Source organism: Micromesistius poutassou (genome assembly GCF_964030765.1).
Source record: "Micromesistius poutassou genome assembly, chromosome: 6".
NCBI classification, from domain to species: Eukaryota; Metazoa; Chordata; class Actinopteri; order Gadiformes; family Gadidae; genus Micromesistius; species Micromesistius poutassou.
The window spans coordinates 9,776,358-9,795,520 of NC_140276.1; the positions used below are offsets into that span (position 1 = coordinate 9,776,358).

A 19,163-nucleotide genomic window follows, 5' to 3' on the forward strand; every position below is an offset into this window, starting at 1 on the left:
CAGACTTGCGCGCGGACGTCCGGGGTTTGATCCCCACTCAATTAATAATTTATGAAGGATTAATAGCGAAATCAAATAACTTTCCATGCCATGTTTTTGCCATTTGTTTGAAAAGATAGGCCTAGTAAAATAAAAAATTGGCTAACCATAGTATTTATCTCAACAGAAGTGGTCTCAGCAAAGAAAGGAGAACCTGGCTACAGGTGAAGACCAAACATAAAAACATAGCAGAGTGGTAAGTAGCCTACCCTACATTGGAATATAGGAAACTGTTAAAATTGTGGTTAATCTTGAGTGTGCTATTATAGCAACAAAGAAGAGGAATGATGGCCTCGAGACGGCTGAGGACCTGGTTTTGGCCCTCAACCGCCGCCGAGGGCATTCAGGCTGGCACCTCGTCCCAGTGTGTCCCACAGGAGGTCAGGGAACCGTTTATACAAGGTAGGCTATTGTTGACCGCATGCTTAGCCTACCAACTGTCAGTCAACTTCAAAGACACCATTGAATTAGTGGATCCTCCACAGGAGGATGTCCTTCACCAAGAAGTGAGTACTTAGTTAGTTTCTGAACATGTATTTTTTCCCTTCTGGTTCACTAATGGTTGTTCTTGCAGGTTGAAGACATATTGGAAGAGACCCTTTCTGCTTTCACTGAAATACCAGATGTAAGTGGGAAAATGTATCGTTTTTGGGCATTTTTACATTCTCAAATGTCTTTAATAAGAGCAACAACCTTCTGTAGAACATCCCTGGGACCAGCAGACCAGCAGAACAAGATGAAGTGAGTAACTATATTCACATGGTAAAACTGTACATTAGTACAAGCTATGAACTCTGACCTATTTGTCTCACAGGACATAAAGTAAATTTACAAAAGGTGACTGCTCATAGAAATTGAGTACAAGAAGCTGAAAATGCGAAAAGTTCAGCTTGAAATAAAGAAGCTGGAAAAGGAAGTAAGTACAAATTTAAACACTGCACAGGTTCATGTGTTTGGAATGTATTTAATTAATTTTTTTCCCACTGCTCCGGGAAGATGATTAATTAATTAATGCCATGTCTCATTAAATAAGAGATTAAATACATTTAATGAAAACAAATGTGGTATTTTTTTCCCAAACAAAACTGAAAAGGTTAGACCAAATAAAACTATATGAATGGGGATCAACTAAAATAAGTGTTTGAGTAGAGGTCTCTCACTGCCCTCCCATCTGCATTCTCAAGGGCTGCAGGGTCAATTTGCTCCCAGTTGTCGTCCGGGGCAATGGCTGGCATCCTCTCACAGCGAATGATCACAATATTGTGAAGAACTGCACAAGCCACACAAATGTCACATGCCCTGTCTGGCACCACTCTGAGGCCCTTTAGGCACTGAAAGCGTGATTTCAGGAGGCCAAAGGTCATCTCTATTCATACCCTTGTTTTGCAGTGGGCAAAGTTGTACCTCCTCTGTGCCTGCACTGTGGGGTCGGTGTAGGGCATTAAAAGGTGGGGTAAACAGGTAAATAGCCCCTGTCGCCCAACAAAATCTCATTGAACTGTCCTAGAAAATATGAAGTGATCATTAAATACTTGTTTAAGGTTAAAGCTGAAATAAAAGGTACTCCTACCTTGTGTAAACATCCTTGACAGGTCTGATTCCCGGAATTTTCTGCACACACCATCTGAAAGAAATTATAGGATTGATGTGAATTGCTTGGTAGAAAGGCAGTGGCTGTGCTCATAAGGTAGTGAATGATCTCTGCTATGTTCAAAGAAGTAATGTAACAATGTGTTTGATCTATAAGTGGAGTGTTTGTCTTATGCAAATAACTATCCTGCATATTCCCAGCTGGTCCTATACATACTGTACCTGTATATTAAGGCTATGGAAGGATTTCCGATTGACAGTCTGCCTCATCAGGTCCAGATGACGCCCGGATCCGCACGGGTGCAGTCTATTGCCCCTAGAACATTAGGAAAGCCTGGAGGAGAAATTAGTTAGTTATTCTGCTGAGGTATTCCAACACAACATGACTACTTTGTCATATATTAATTTGATCATCACATACCTGCAATTGAATAAAATGCAGGTTAACTCTATTTTTTCAACAATTAAAAAATTTTTTTTTTGTGGTTAGATGAATGGTCTAGCACTTGCACTGTGACCCGAGTTCCCGTCCAGAATATTTCATAGTAATCTTGGCGTTGGCTTCATTTTGTAATATCCTTTATTAATTTTATTAATTCCCTAATTAAGAATATTCAAAGAAATAGAAAATAAATGGCATGAAAAGTTCTTTGATTTCTTTAGTAATCCTTCCTATATTACTAATTGCGTGGGGATTGAACCCCAGACGATCGGGTGCAAGTCCGACACGTTAACTCAAGACTATCTCCCTGCTTTCAAATCCATGGTCAATATTAAATTAAAATATGTTATGCTTAATACTACTACTACTTAATACTATTAATACTAGATCGGCAATTTTTGTGCCAGGCAGCCTCCCTGTTTCTATTAATGGTTACGGTGTTCCCTTTTTGAGTTATTATATGTTTGTACTCTTCATAGACCTCCACAAGCAGCTTCTGTTTGCCGCTGGAAAAGATCCCGCTCTGTCCTTTTCGGTCATTTGATCCATGATTCGACATTCACGGTTATGGGCTGGTTACATATCTCGTGAACGCGCGTAATCCAGGATAACGTGAGCCTGGCTTGAACTAACCTGAGCAAGGTGCGGCTGAACTGCGTTGAAGGAACGGCTTAAGCCTCAAGTGGAAGTTGCCGCTGGTTCTAACTGGGCTTAATCAACTAAGCGCCGCTTTCGTTAGCAACTTTGATGGAATACCCCTCTGGTTAGTTTGGTCAGATAAGTTGCCATGGTTACTTAGCGGAGATTCCCTTAAGTCACGTTCATGGAACGTAACTCCAGCTGAAAGAAGCCCGGCTAAGCGAAATAGGCCCGGCTTTGCGCTTAGCCTGGTTGATGGAATACCCCTCTGGTGGCATGTCATGGCACCTTTAAGCAGCCTCACCTGGCCCATTCTGATTGGACTCTGGGTGCGGCTGTACACCTGTTGCTCGTTGAGTAATCAGTGTGCAGAGGTCAGACCAGCCGTCTCCACACACACACATACTCCACACACACACACACACACACACACACACAGATCTCCTGCATGGCAGTGGAGCACCCGGTCCTAAGCCCACCCTGCGAGCTCATCCAGGGTGGAGGGATGCAGGGACCTGCTGCAGTTGGGTTGTATTCATTGTGTCGTGTCCTGTCCTGTTTCTGCAGAACAGAGTGGTTGTGCTGGAGGCTCCAGAGAAGGAGGAGAGCCACAGCAGACCTCCTCTAAACAGAGAAGGTCTCCTCTGAGGAGAACCACAGCAGAACCTCCACTAAAGTCTGCTCCGTCTCCTCAGCCTGCCGGTCAGCTTGCCCACTGCTTCCTCACTTCTTAACTGGCTGATTGTGTAAACAAAGAGATGAGAGCATGAATCATTCAGACGGAGGCAGATGAATATCAGAGGACTGATCGACACCACAGAGGAATGCTCCTCACCCAGACATAAAGTGCACTTAACATGTGTGTGTGTGTGTGTGTGTGTGTCCCTCATCATTAGTCCAGTGTGTCAGCCCTCTCTCTCTCTCTCTCTCTCTCTCTCTCTCTCTCTCTCTCTCTCTCACATTAATAACGCGGGCGTCCAGCGGGGTTATTGTATCATAAACACCCTGACAATAGCACCGTGGCCCCCAGAGGCCTTCAGACCGGTCCCTACGGAGTCTGAGGGGCCCCGACCGACACCGCCGTGACCCCATAAGTCAGTGTGAGCCAGGGGCCCCAATCATCCGCTCCTCATTGTCCCCGCTCCCAGGAGCCGGCCGTCGGACCCAGAGCTTTGATACGCGGGGCCCTCGGGCCGTCGGGGCCCGCAGGAATGCACCCACCCCCCCCCCCCACCCCCCCACAATGGAGGTGTCACCCATGAATGTGTTTACCGGCCCCGCCACACACACACACAGCGTGAGCCCCTGCACTACGCCCGGGAAACCCTGCACTGCGGAGAACTTCCTCCCCCTGGGCTCGGTGGGTGGGGGGGGGGGGAGATGGGGGAGGAGAGGGGGAGAGGGGAGATGGGGGAGGAGGAGGTTGGGGGGGTCTGCTTAGTGACTGACTGTCAGGGTGGAGGTTGTCAGCCTGATGGGGGCTGGCTGGCTGCCAGGCGGCTGCTCCACACGACGTAGCTCCGACCACGTCAGGCCGATCAATGGGTTGTTGGATTTAGTTAGTCAGTTTGTTAGGTAGTTAGGTAGTTAGTCAGGAAGTTGGTTTGATTGTTCGTTGTTGGTTGGTTTGTTAGTTTTGATAGTAATTGAGTTGTTCCGTAGATAGCTCGTTAGTGGGTTAGTTGGTTCGTTTTGATAGTCATCTAGTTGGTTTATAGACAGTCGGTTAGTGGGCTGGTTAGTTGGTTAGTTTTAGTCAGTTGTTTTGTACAGTTGGTTGGTGGATTGGTTAGCTTTAGTCAGTTAGTTGTTTTGTAGTTGGTTTGTGGGTTGGTTGATGGTTGTCTGGTCGTTGGCTAAAAGATACTTTAAAGGAATAGAATATATATAGAATATATATCTTATTGAATATTAAAGTAAATACTGTAAAGTATACACAGTGAGAGTTCTTCCTCCTGGTCCTGGCGTGTGGAGGAACCGGCTGCAGAATGTTCCTCAACGTTCCTCCGGTCCTGCGGGGGTGAATGATGCTTTAGTCAACACTCAAATATTAGCTTTGGACTCCAGCAGAGTCCGAGCTCACCGGACCTCAGGAGGACTCTACAGGCCCTCTGTGTACCAGGTCCAGGTCCACCCCCCCCTGCCCCCACCCACCGGTGGGTCTGGTTCCTCCCCCAGCACAAAGGTACTTGGTTCAATCCCCAGTGTCCAGAGACCTGCACGCATCCTCGAGCAAGATGACCCCTAACCCCTACATGCTCCATGAAGTCTTTGTTTTTCTTTAAATATATATATATGTGTGTATAAATACTATATATGTGTGTGTGTGTGTGTGTGTGTGTGTGTGTGTGTGTGTGTCTACGTGTGTGTGCATGCAACAGTGGTGGAACTCCAACCTCCGCTCTCTGTATTTGGTGCTCAGAGATGTGATCTGTTCTGTGGAGTTCCCTCTACCTGTTGTTCATTAGGTTACCTCTCTCTCTCGCTCTCACTCTCTCTCCCCCCACTCTCTCTCTGCCAGCTCCTGCCATTGGCCGTACTCAGTTTCCATGGAGACCAGTCTCTCTCTCCCTCCTTGGGGAGGGGGGGCGGAGACATGAGGAGATTCAGATAAATTGTTTCCTGATCGTGTTATTCCTCATTTCCATGCAAGGTTATGGTCCCACAATAAAGGAGAGGGGGGGAGGGAGAGGGGGGGAGGGAAAGGGGGGGAGGGAGAGGGGGGGAGGGAGAGAGAGGGCAAGAGAGAGCAAGGGAGAGAGAGAGGGAGAGAGCGAGAGAGAGAGAGTTGACATTAGACTCTAGCTCCAGCTGTAAGTGTCTCTCTGTGAACACGGTTCGATGGCAGCATCGGCTGTAGAGACATGACTGAAGATAGAGTTTCTATCTGCGTATCCAGCGTGTTCCTACGTGCTCCTGCAGTGTGTCAGGGAACCATGGCTAGATGGGTCTGAAGCCGTACAGTACAGCACAGTATAGTACAGTACAATACAGTACAGTAGGCACCTTCAGTATGAAACAGTATTTACACTCTGCACTGTGGTGCAGAGCAATGATAAAAACAATATTGTATTAACTGCTTCTTTTGTGTTTGAGCAGTATCTAGTATTTGAGCATTATGTAGTATTATAGCAGTATGTAGTATTTGAGCAGTATCTAGGATTTCAATCGTGTGAAAAGCAACTTTGTTTTCATGGATGAATTCAACTCCACAGCTCTGCTGTAGAGACAGGAACATTATATTAATATTATCCATTATATTAATAAAGTGTCCTGACCAACCAGAAAGCTGTATATTATACTGTGCTCTATGTAACAATTATTCGGCGAAGTAAATAGGTGGTGAGGTGAATAATTGTTTTAGTATATACTACACGTGAACGCTCCAAAAATAAATAAGATAACACTTTTTGCCGGGATTTATTTGTTTTTATTAGCTTTGCAAAGCGGGACATTTTGCGATGAAAACAATATCCTTAGTTTGAGATATCAATCATGGGATATATATCCCGAGATAGCGAACCAATCAAATTGCACCATCTACTCTGTTCTATTATATTCTACTGTATTCTACTTTATTGTGTTCTGTCGGGTCCAGATGTTACAGGAAGTGAGGTGGATCAGACTCCCTGACTGTTCTAGCTGATGTTTCTACTGACGGACTCAAAGCACCAATCACTGCAGCGGCTCCACCTTCCCGACACCACCCTAGAGCACCACACACATGCAGCATGCCATCTACACACACACACACACACACACACACACACGTGCACATGCAGTATGCTATCTACACACACACACACACACCACTGCGTGTTCCAGATCATTGAGGTTTCAGGATGCCGACCCTGTGACCCCAGGAACGCCCGTTACCATGGTAACCTCAGCCTTGACAGACCTGGCTCTTCTGGAATTCCAGCTCAGTTAAATCCAATTAACGACTCGTTGAGATGCAGCCGGCTGATTGGTGGGTTTCCGCTTTAACAAGCATCACCGAGCTGGAGTCATTCGCAGAGAGGGTGGTGTTGACGTCAGGGAGGTGGAGGCAGCAGAGAGGGTGGTGTTGACGTCAGGGAGGTGCTGGTGGTTGGGGGTGCTGGAGGTGGAGGTGGGGGAAGTGGAGGAGGAAGAGGAGGCCAGGGGTTAAATGGGGACCCAGGCTATTAGTGTAGTCAGCGGAAGGCCTGGAGTCTGTCCTGGTCTGTCTGACCTCTGACCACGGGTGGGGATAAACCTCTCTCCTCTCTCCTCTCTCCTCTCCTCTCTCCTCCTCTCCGCTCCTCTCTCCCTCCTCCTCTCTCCTTTCCTCTCCTCTCCTCTCCTCTCCTCTCTCTTCTCCTCTCCTTTCTCCTCTCTCCTCTCCTCTCATCTCTCCTCTCCTCTCTCCTCTCCAGTATCCTCTCTCCTCTCCTCCTCTCCTCTTCCCTCCCATCTCTCCTTTCCTCTGTCCTCTCCTCTCCTCTCTACTCTGTCCTCTCTCCTCTCCTCTCTCATCTCTCCTCTCCTCTCCTACCAGAAGGCTGGAGGGTTGGGCCGCTACACAAACAGAGTCACCACACTCAATAAACACCACTGACAACAAACACTCTCCTCTGAACCATCCCCGCGTGGACAAGTCTTTCAGTTCCCGCCTCTGAAAGGAGCATTGATTGACATTTAAATGAATCAGATTCCCCGCTCCGCGTGCACGAGTCGGAGTGAACAAAGCTTTTTATAAACCGCTCGCCTTCAAGGGCAAATTGAAAGCAGTGTTGCATTGTGGGATCGCTCTGAAAGGCTCCCATCTGCTACTGGACAGAAATGTCAACCCTGGTGGTTATTAATAAAGCAGAACTTCACATCGCTTTAGCGGAGCTTCTGCCGTTTCAGCGAGTGACTGTTGTGCTTCCACACGTCACCACCTCGGGGTCGAATCTCCATAAGCCTACTATGAATATGTAAATGAGCGTTGATCAGCAATCAGCTTGTTAGCTGACGGCGTTCACAGCGACTCATTAAAAGGTGAAAGTTTCTACCTTCGTGCAAAACTGGGTTCATTTACGACCACAGAAACACTGCAGTTAATAGTGTGTGTGTGTGTGTGTGTGTGTGTGTGTGTTGGGGTGCACCAGGCCCCAGAAAAACACATTTTCCCCCAGCAAGACACACACACACACACACACACACACACACACACACACACACACACACACACACACTCACACACACACACACACACACAGGACCCTTTGAGGAAGTGGTTTCTAACATGTTATCCAGTTCATTACCTCCTCTCTCCCCTGCTGTCAGTGAGGCTGTCAGCAACACAACAGCCAATAGGACGCCTGCCTTTAGATTCCTCTTCTCCTCCAGCCTCTCTCTCTCTCTCTCTCTCTCTCTCTCTCTCCAGTCACCACTCAAACAATGTATTGATTCCAAACAACAAATCAATAAATGCATCGTATTATCCAGTCCAGTCCAACAGGATTATATCCACATTTAAGTGGTATTGACCATTTGATCTACACACAAACACACACACACATACACACACAAATATACACTTATATACACTTATAAACACAAATACACATAAATAAACACAAATAAACACAATTTCACAAAACAAACAGAAATACGCACTTGAATGCAGATACTCAATAAAGACACACTGGTTTCAAGTCTTTCTAGGAGTTTGTCGTAGGATTTAGCACCACTAGTGCTCTGCCAACACCTGCCTGGAATGAGAGAGATATATCTATATCTATATATATATATATATGTATCTATACACACACACACACACACATCTGCCAATTATCCCAGATGATGTCTGGTGGAGCAGGTGGAGGTGAGTGGGGTGGGACCTGACGGAGCCAGCCAGAGGCCCCTCTGTGGCCCCTTTGTGGCCCCTCTCCTGTATTTATAGACAACACAGACCCCAGGGCCCCAGACCCAGGAGCCCAGGAGGGGGAGGGGGGAGAGGTCAGATCAGGAAGTGTTTATTTAAAGGTGTGAGGGTGTGTGACCTCACCGCTGCTGTCATCCAATCAGGAGTCTTGGGGGAACTCAGGAGGTGAGTCAGCAGACCAGACCTGAAGGACAAAGGAAGTGAGGTGATGAACATGATGATCACAGTGCTGTCTCACTCCTCTCCACCTCGGGTTCCTGGCAGGTGTCTCCACCTCCATCTGGGTGGTGTTCAGGTTCCTGGGTGGGGTTCAGGTTCCTGGGTGGGGTTCCCTCTTACTGCAGTGCAGCGAGCGGTGTAAGGAGCAGAACCTGATGCGGGCTCTGGATCAGAGATGACTCTGGGTCTTCAGAGCGGTTCTCCAGGGACAGAACTCTCAGGAGGAGTCCTGTAGGGCCAGCTGCTCTCTGGTCCAGGATAATCAGATAGAGATATCCAGAAAAGCATTAGGGCAGCTGGTTATAGCAGCCATTAGTCTGGTTATAGCGGATTAGCCTGGTTATAGGTGCCATTAGCCTGGTTATAGGTGACATTAGCCTGGTTAGGTGCCATTAGCCTGGTTATAGGTGCCATTAGCCTGGTTATAGGTGCCATTAGCCTGGTTATAGCAGCCATTAGTCTGGTTAAAGCGGCCATTAGCCTGGTTATAGCAGCCGTTAGCCTTGTTAAAGCGCCCATTAGCCGCTACCGCTAGGAGAGCAGAGAGGCCTCATATCAAGTGGAACCGCAGCCGAGATACCACAATGTCAGCAGAAAGAGAGGAGAGAGAGGGAGAGCGAGAGAGGGGGGGATATATAGAGGAGGGAGAGAGGCGAGAGGGGGAGAGGGAGAGAGGGGGGGGAGAGAGAGAGACAGGGGGATAATATAGAGGAGAGGGAGGGGGGGGGAGAGAGAGAGAGAGAGAGAGAGAGAGAGAGAGAGAGAGAGAGAGAGAGAGAGAGAGAGAGAGAGAGAGAAAGAGAGCATCTACATGCGTTTCCTCCTGTGTCCTCACCTCAGCAGAGATGAGATGATAGACCACTGTACACTCAGACCGGTGGTCTCCATGGAGATGAGGTGATAGACCACTGTACACTCAGACCGGTGGTCTCCGTGGAGTTGGCCTTCAGTCTTCTCATGTGTCAGGGTCTCATTGTGTGGATTTCATCTGCATAACAACAGAATGCAGCTCAGCAGCCTCTATTCATGTGGGTCTAATGGGTCCTGAGGTCTGCGTGTATAATATGGATATCAGTCATGTACGTTCTATACATGCTGCAGAGATCTCTCTTCATCTTCCTCTTTCAGTCTCTTCTGTTCTTTCTCTTTCTTCTTTCTATTGCTCTGATTGTTTTCTTCAATATCTCTTCTCCTTCTCCTCCCCTCTTCTCCTCCCCTCTCCACTTCTCCTCTTCTCTGCTCTCATCTCCTCCCCTCTCTTATCCCCTCCTCCCCTCTCCTTTTCTCACCTCTCCACTTCTCCTCTCCTCTCCTTCTCCTCTCCTCTCCTCCCTTCACCTCTCCTCCTCTCCCTATCCTCTCCTCTCCCCTCCTCCCCCCCCTCTCCTCCTCTGATGCCCTGGTTCTGTGATAGTGTGTGTTCTGTGATTAGAGGGTCTGGTTCTATGATATTATGTGTTCTGAAATTAGAGGGTCTGGTTCTGTGATAGTGTGTGTTCTGTGCAGATCAATACATCCTCAGTGAGCTTCACCAGCTGATGAGGCAGAAACACAATTGATCCATTACTAAAACAACGGGCTGCAATCTAAAGGCTGGGATCCATATCTCTGCTGGGTGGAGGAAAACACCAGAAGGTCAGTGGAAACACAGTGCTGTCCATGTTTGGCTATTGGAGACGTCTTCAAGGCACTCCTACTCTGGTGTTGTGGGAACAGGGCCTTTCTCTGCTGACACTCGGTTTGAAGAAACACTTAAAGGACTGGCTGCTCGGAGGGAAATCGATAGGATGGTTTATACACACACACACACACACACACACACAACACACACACACACACACACACACACACACACACACACACACACACACACGGGTCCCCATCTCTTGCTATTTGGAGACAAAAATTCACATTTAGGTCCTATAACTGTCATTAAACATCACATTGAGGTTCTCAGTGTTGTGAATGTCAATATTTGAGTTTAAATTCTTAAATATTTGTAGTTTTAAAGAGGAAATCTTGTTGAATGTGCATTGTTGTTAAACTTGGACATTTGAAGAGATTATTGACTTCAAATCTAAAATTCAGAGAGATTCTGTCAGGGTTCTACGTCCACACACACACACACACACACACACACACACACACACACACACACACACACACACAGAAAGCCTCTTCAGACCAGCCACAGACCAGCTTGGAATGGCTGGCAGGTCGTTCACACGGATGTATGTGTGTGTGTGTGTGTGTGTGTGTGTGTGTGTGTGTGTGTGTGTGGGGGGGGGGGGGGGTGGGGACTTTTAGGGCGTGATTTATAATTGAGAGGTGTTTACATACACACACACACACACACACACAGAGAGCACTTCATGACCAGGGGGAGGGAGGGTGGGGGGGTGGAGGTGTAGGTGGAGGAGGGAAGACCTAAACCCTTTTAAATTTTCCGGCAGTCAGGGAGGTAGGCGGTGAGGAGGAGGTGGGATGTGAGGAGGAGGTGGGGGTGAGGAGGAGTTGGTTGTGAGGAGAGGAGGAGTTGGGGGTGAGGAGGAGGTGGGGTGAGGTGGGGGTGAGGTTCAAGGTGGAGGGGTGTTGGGTGGAGGTGAGGGGCTGGGCGGGAGGTGGGTGGTGTTTACGTTAGCTGACGTCGCGGTGTGGACTCCAGCCTCACTATTGAACAAGGAGCAGGACGCGCGTGCGGACGTCGCGCCCAGCAGCGCCCCGGCGGCCAACACGCGCCAACACACGCAGACTCACGCCGATACGTTTCATGGTAACCTCTAATGAGGTTATGGTGAATTATCAGCCATGTTCCTCACAAAAGTCTGCAATATTTTAATTACCAGATACTGTGGTGTAACTGTTTCACTGATGATGTTTTAGAATCCCTGATCTCTTGTGGTCTGACTTTGAACCAGCAACAGATCCAGTCCCCTCCGAAGTCTCTCCCTCTCAAGTTTCAAATTGAACTTCAAATTCAAATCAAAATTCTAAAAGCTTTATTGGCATGGGAAACAAACGTCTACCTGCTGAAGCAGGTGAAAAGAGAAGCCAAACGAAGAATATGAATTAAGTCAAACATAAAGTCAGATACTAAATATATATACAGACTTTATAACGACTACTCTTCTACTCATTCTGTTGACTTCGTCCTCTGAACTTTATCCTCCGGCTCCCTCGTGCGGTGTGTTCGAGTATTGCATTCACTATTTTGTAAACAATAGGAATCAATGAAATATATATTTCCTTTTTTTGTATCTTATGGTCAGAATATGTGGTACCTTGCAGAGCAGAATAAATAACCAATTGCTGTCGGGCTTTCTCTTTCCTATGTCGTTTTATATATCCTATAAAACGACACATTTTTCCCCATACAAGACACATAGCCGTAGCTGTGTTGATTTAGTTATTTTATTAACCAATTCTCCTAAACACCAAATGAACAGAAATGTTAAAGTAAACACAGAACACAGAATGTGACATGTTGACAACATGTTAACCGTAGTTAGTGAGTGCGTTGATCCGAAACACCAGATGACATCACACGCTGACATCACACGCTGACATCACATGACGACATCACATGACGACACCCCCTGATGACATCGCCTGATGCTACCACACGTCAGCATCACCTGATGACATCGCCTGATGACATCAGGGTGAGGGTCTCCTCCCGGTACCGGACCTCCATCATCCCGCCGTGGCCGGTCCTGACGGAGGAGGAGTAGCTCTGGGGTCGCGACCCCACGTGGTCCAGGACCTCGCGCCGGACGGCGGGGTCACGACCCCTGAAGACCATCAGGACCACACAGCCCCCGGGCGGAGCAGCCCCCCCCCCTCCAGGGCTCGCAGGTCGGGGAGGTAGTGCCGCGGGTCGTGGTCCATCAGGACCAGGTCCAGACCCTCCTCCTCCTCCTGGTCGCCATGGAGACGCTGCCTCAGCCCGGCGATGGCCTCGGCCGAGCTGCAGGTCAGCACCTCGAACTGGAGAGGAGATACAGAGCGGCTACTGTTATAACACTTAACATGTGATTACACTAAACATGTTATAACACCTAATAACATGTTGTTACACCTGATAACATGTTATTACACATAATAACAAGTTATTACACATTATTACACAATGTTACACCACATGTGACACCACATGCTATAACCTTTTATATTATAACTATAGATTATATTATATATTACACACACACACACACACACACACACACACACACACACACACACACACACACACACACACACACACACACACACACACACACACACACACACACGTATCCGGGTGTGCTCCTCCCACCTGGTGGTGTTTGAACCCGGCCACCAGCACTAGCTCCTCCCCAGCTCGGCGGCGAGGGGGTCCGCCTCCACGGCCAGCAGCCGCCCGGCAGGGGGCAGCAGCCTCAGGGTGCGCACTGCGCTGTAGCCGCAGCCCAGGCCTAGCTCCAGCACGCGGCGCGGGGCCGCGCGCACCACCGCCTCGTCCAGCTCCACCCCTACAGGACGGAGCGGGGAACGCCGAATGGGAAAAGTCGGAAAAACATGGACGCTTACACTTAATTAGCAGAATGCAAATGTATTAATAGTATTGTAGATTATGAATGTCAATGATCCAGTTCTGAAAAAAAAAAATTGCTACAGCAGGACGTAGTAAATGCGCTGGTCATGTGACGGTATCAGATCGGCGCATGGACTTGCGTTCTCGCCGATACCCGATGCTGCGTTCTAGGGAGAATCTGAGGAACTTCCGATACCAGTATTGTTACCAGAGCAACTCTACTAAACGTGAGTAGATGCAGCTTTCAGGGGGACTCTAATAGTTAGTCTCCACTGCGGCCGGTCGACACGTGTGGGTTAGAAACCTTTACAGTTTACTACTGCCGGTTGGTGTTGGCCAATCACGCACTTACAGAGCCCTGCCTCCAGCCACACGATTGGGCGAAACAAACAAGAAGCAACAGGGGAATGAAACGCCCCCTTTCTCGACCAGGACAAACGTTTCAGACCGAAGAACGGAACCACGAGTGGTTCTCAGCAGATCCAGACGAACCTCTGACCCTCCCCAGGTCCAGGCTGTGGTGTGTCTCTGCGTAGAGGTCAAAGGTCTCCAGCACGCTGTCCGCCCGGCCGTGGGTGCATTGGGAGAACACAAAGGCGTGGGTCCGTCTGGCGCTGGCCGGCCCCCGCGCCCACCTCAGCAGCCGGTTCAGGGACCCCCGCCCCGCGGCCCGGACCCCCTGGGGAGGGGACAGGAGGGCCAGGAACCCCCGGACCCCCAGCTGACGGGACAGCAGCGCCAGCAGGGCTAGCAGGAGGAAAGAGAGCGAGAGCAGCCACATCTGGAGAGAGAGGAGGGCGGCCAATCAGGTACCCCCGTGGTACCTGATTGGCTGCCCGGGTGCCGCCCAAATTAAACCTGGCAGTTGATAGGACTTTGATCGTGTCAAAATGAACTGTGTTTTCACTACAAAATGCAACACAATGGTTGTTAAGTAAGCACAACCCCCCCCCCCCCCCCCCCCCCCACCCCATGACAAATTTGTGCAGAAAAAAGTAACACACAAGACGACCGCATTAAGATCTAAGATACAAATATAGAGGAAATACACACAAATAGATGTAATACACACACACACACTTATACAACTTTGTGTTGATATAGAAGCAATACACACAGGTAACCTAACATCGTTGTGTATATTTCAGCACTCACCTCAAAAGACCTCGAATCGGCAGGAGGGAAGGTAACAGGTACAGACCCGGTACCGGAGGAGAGTCCCGGTACAGACCCGGTACAGCAGCGGAGTCCCGGTACAGACCCGGTAAAGCAGGAGAGTAAAGACCAGTAAAGACTCGGTCCCTCACACACTCACCTGTCAGACACAACAGGACTCCGGAGGACTCCCCTGTCACTCCCAGCAGTCCCACTTCAGACCGGAGCCACGCGGGACACCAGGAAACAGAGCGTCACCTGCAGAGAGGTGGGCGGGGTCACCAGCGGAGAGGTGGGCGGGGCCACTGTTAATCGATAATAAACCGTTGGTGTCGTTAACATATTTTACTCATTAACGGTCAATCATATGTCTTCAGGTAAAGCAGGCGAAGGGATTATTATATTTTAATTAACAAATGTAAAAACATAACAGCACTCCATTATTAATGATCATAGTTAAACGGTCGCTTTTCCTCCTTGAAACATTTGACCGTTTAAACTTTAAGGAACAGCTTTGTTTTACATTATCTAATCTTGGCCACTATACATCGAAGTGATTGGCTACTACTTGAGTTGTTTACTTATATTACTGGCTGCTGAGCCCTTCAATCCAGTCAAACTCCGCCCACTCGTCATACTGCGTTTCTCTGTTTGTCCACAAGAGGGCAGCAAACCTCCAGAACCTAACCCACCACATGTAACTTTTCTCTTGTTAAATGTCTTCTACATGTAAAACTCTCCGTTGGTTGACTATATTATGTCGACTGACGTTCAACAGTTTATTTTTAAACAGTTTGCCCGTTTATGATCAGTCTGAAAAGTAATTTAAATATTATTAAACAATTGAGTTGCATCTTACAGTAGCTGTATTGGTAACAAACTAAACTAAATACAGGCTGATGTGAAGCATACATTAAGTTCCTCTTTATCTTATAGGAAAATCAATTTGGCCAAACTTATTATAACTTATCTTTTAATTAACCAGCAGTATCTGTCGCATTGCACGTGATCTATAGTGGGTCAACAGTGTGTGTGTGTGTGTGTGTGTGTGTGTGTGTGTGTGTGTGTGTGTGTGTGTGTGTGTGTGTGTGTGTGTGTGTGTGTGTGTGTGTGTGTGTGTGTGTGTGTGTTGGCTGCAGCCTGAACGCGGCTCGGTATAATTTTGGCCATCGGAGCGCATCGTACTGCGGTCGAGTCCACACACACACACACACACACACACACACACACACACACACACACACACACACACACACACACACGCCGGGGAACGGAGCGGAGATAACGAGGCAGCATACACACCGCCGTGCTGCGACACACACACACACACACACACACACACCCGGACACGGAGCGGGGACGGGGTTTAGTGAGAGTAGTCTCGTGTTGGTGGATTAACGCGGTGCCGGGTCTCTCTACCCGGACCAGGCCGACGCTGCAGCCTCCCCGCACTCCTTTTCCCCGCAAATGGCAAGTCCTGTGTCTGACGGAGGACCCCCGCAGCATCAGCACCCCCACCCCGGCCCGGACCCCGTCCCGGACCCCGCGGTCCAGGAGGCTCGGAGATGGATCAAGGTGAGTCCTGAGTCCCGAGTCTCTCCGTTACAAGTTGTTGTTCTGCTGACGGACCTGAGCGAGCCGCCCGTCGGCGTGTCGCCCTGTCACCTGTTGATGGATGACTGGATCGGCGATCTCCCGGGTTAGGGACCGGTCTCCCGCGTTAGAGACCGGTCTCCCGGGTTAGGGACCAGTCTCCCGGGTTAGGGACCAGTCTCCCGCGTTAGAGACCGGTCTCCCGGGTTAGGGACCAATCTCCCGGGTTAGGGACCAGTCTCCCGGGTTAGGGACCAGTCTCCCGGGTTACCGCTGGGGCAGAAACAATGCCGGCGGGCCGTCATGTGCGGCGGATTGTTTCCACATCGCGAGGCGCGCGGACAATCACCGAACAAACGAGGTTTTGTTCTGCGGGGAATTTCACCCTCGACCCTCGCGGACGGCTCACTCCGCGGCCCCGGGGGACTCTGGGACTGGGAGGAACAGCCAATCGTTCCCAGCAGGGTCTCGTTCCCAGTGTTCCCTGTCACCTGTACCCTCCCGGACGTGTTAGTGGGTTTACGGGGTGTTGAGTCCGGGTTGAAGCCCCCCTCCCCCGGACCTCTTTAGCACGAGGTTCCTGCGGGGCACGCGAGCTTAAAAAAGCTACTATGACCCAGAATCAGATCACAGAGGAGGCTCACAAAGTCCTCCTCCTCCCCCCCCCCCCCCCCCCCCCTCTCATTACACACACACACACACACACACACACACACACACACACACACACACACACACACACACACACACTCTGTGGTTTGGAGTGCATTGATGAATCAGTTTGTTATCACGTGTGTATTAAAGCCATGATGAGCGGGTCAGGTGAAAGGTCCCTCCACTGGTGGATCCTAACCTGAAGGTTAAAGTTCAAAGTGTCTGTCGGGGTAAAGACAGAGTTGGCGGGAAACATCCTGCTTTCTGTTGGCCATCTTGTCTGTGATGGGGGTTGGGGGGAGGGGGTAATGATGTAATTGACACCCCTGGGAGACACACACACACACACACACACACACACACACACACACACACACACACACACACACACACACACACACACACACAGGGTGGTGGAAGTCCTGCTTGTTGTGTTGTTGACTAGTGGTATGATGTCATGAGACGGTTCATTCCAAACGTCGGCCTCTTGTCCCCGAGCAAGGCACTGATGTAGAGGTGTCTGCTCCACTCTCTGGGTCTCGCCTCTCACTCAGGATGGCTAGGGTCTCTCTCTATTTCTCTCTCTCTCTCGCTCACGTTCTCCCTCTATCTCTATGTCTCTCTCCCCTAGCCCCAGCAGTATCAGTGTGTGTTGGTAGAGGGAATGGAATATAACCTCCTCTGTGATAGAAGCACATGATTATCACTCTGGATTATAACAGGTGTTGTGTGATGGTGAAGGCCTCAGGTCTGTGTTGACAGTACGCACACATGCACACGCCCACGAGACTTTGTATCCACGCCGTGCTGAGTCATGTTTTACTTTTTATACTTTCACAACTCGCTGTCAAAGTTCACAACTCCTCATGAATCACGTTGAGCGACTGGTTACTAACTTTGGTTACTAACTTAACTACACATTGTGTCTTCTGGTTACTAACTTAACTACACATCGTGTGTTCTTCAAAGCGTTCCTCTCCTCGTGTTTCTGTCCCGGTAGCATCGTGTTCGTCTCCACGGTAACACAATCCGCCCAACGCAGAACCGGATTGGCCGGTTTTATTCACGTTTGGGTTGTCACGCTCTGTCTCCATGGTTACGGCCGGTCACGTCAACAGTCCAGATGAAAGGCCCGTTGTGTTGTGATGATGAATCACACTGGACGATAACCAGTTCAGACTTCACCTGGGAACAGGTGGTCTGATGGTGCTGATGCTGCGTCTGTTACCAGGGCAATGGACGTGGGGGAGTGGCCGGGCCTTAGCATTGAGAGGATTGGGTCATGACACGCAACACTCAAATAATATCAACCATCACCACTTGGCCTCGGACCCAGAGGTCAATCAGAGGTCAGTCTGCTCTCCAGCGGTCTGAACCGATGGCCCAGAATCCTCTCTGGTCGCTGAGTCACTGCTGAGGAACATCACACTGTAGATCTGGAGCGGTCCTGGTGTCGCTCTCCTCTCCATCAGATGTGACTCCTCACACCTCGAGGTGAAGACGGAACACTCAGAGGGCTGTGATGTTCTGTGATGTCATCACGGCATCCTGTGGGGAGGACAAACTTGTTATGAGGAGGAGGAGGAGGGGATGATTCAATAGATGGATGAATGGGTGGAATATCACCCATTCATCTCTATATCCAGAGGAAGGCCGCGTGACGGAGAGGAAGAGTAACAGAGTGGTGTCTCCTCCTTTTCTCCTCCTCCTCTTCTCCTCCTCGTCTCTTCCTCGTCTCTTCCTCTTCTCTTCCTTGTCTCCTCCTCGTCTCCTCCTCAGGGAACAGACGAACCCTCTGGCTCTCACCGCTCGACTGATCACTAATCAATCACTCCTTTACGTCGGATCACCCCCGGACAGCTCATTATGGATTGATACGGCCAGCTACAGGAGCCCGATTGTCCGTCTCGTGTCCAGAAGCTTATTAAACATGTTGTTATTAGTTGTTAGTTAGTATCAAACGGGTATAGCGTGTACTACATGCATACGACAGAAGGAGGTGGGGTTCCAGACTGACTGTCAGGTATTAGAAGGACAGGTGTTCTAGAATCAGAGGCGTCGGTGGATTCAACCTCCTAGTGTCCAGTGTTCTGACCCAACAGACGAGTGTCATTGTGTGGAGGGAACCCCCAGCAGAAGAGGCTGTGTCTGTGTGTGTCTGTTTGTCTGTTTGTGTGTTGTGTAAACTGGTGTCACCCTGACAGAGAAAGGCCAGAGTGTCTGACAAATCAGTTAATCCATGGGCCGGGATCTCCCTAATGACAGCTGGAGCCTCCTGATCTGCATGACGGAGCATTGCCAGCCAGCAGCTAAACGGCTAGCACTGCCAGGTTAGCTGAACAGCTAGCACCACCAGGTTAGCTAAA

The 19,163-nt window shown here is 49.3% G+C and overlaps 2 protein-coding genes and 1 pseudogene across 3 annotated transcripts in view; 1 reads left to right on the forward strand and 2 right to left on the reverse strand.

Moving 5' to 3' along the window:
* The window catches only part of LOC311344824 (cathepsin Z-like), a gene marked incomplete at both ends in the record, with an annotated part of 37,465 nt that extends 24,841 nt beyond the window's left edge, over positions 1 to 12,624 (reverse strand). Inside the window, one exon of the mRNA XM_084469160.1 lies at positions 12,458 to 12,624. Within this exon, the coding sequence (XP_084325286.1) occupies positions 12,458 to 12,624 (167 nt within the window). The remainder of the gene's footprint in view (positions 1 to 12,457) is intronic.
* Positions 12,342 to 14,743, reverse strand: LOC311345591 (transmembrane O-methyltransferase homolog; annotated as a pseudogene). Its single transcript, XR_014684141.1, has 4 exons — positions 14,551 to 14,743; positions 13,888 to 14,176; positions 13,138 to 13,333; positions 12,342 to 12,809 (listed from the first exon to the last, which is right to left on the reverse strand). The product of XR_014684141.1 is annotated as a transmembrane O-methyltransferase homolog (transcript).
* Positions 14,744 to 15,918: 1,175 nt separating this feature from the next.
* The window catches only part of LOC311344825 (LIM and calponin homology domains-containing protein 1-like), a 47,137-nt gene continuing 43,892 nt past the window's right edge, over positions 15,919 to 19,163 (forward strand). Inside the window, exon 1 of the mRNA XM_084469161.1 lies at positions 15,919 to 16,125. Within this exon, the coding sequence (XP_084325287.1) occupies positions 16,018 to 16,125 (108 nt within the window). The 5' untranslated portion in view covers positions 15,919 to 16,017. The remainder of the gene's footprint in view (positions 16,126 to 19,163) is intronic.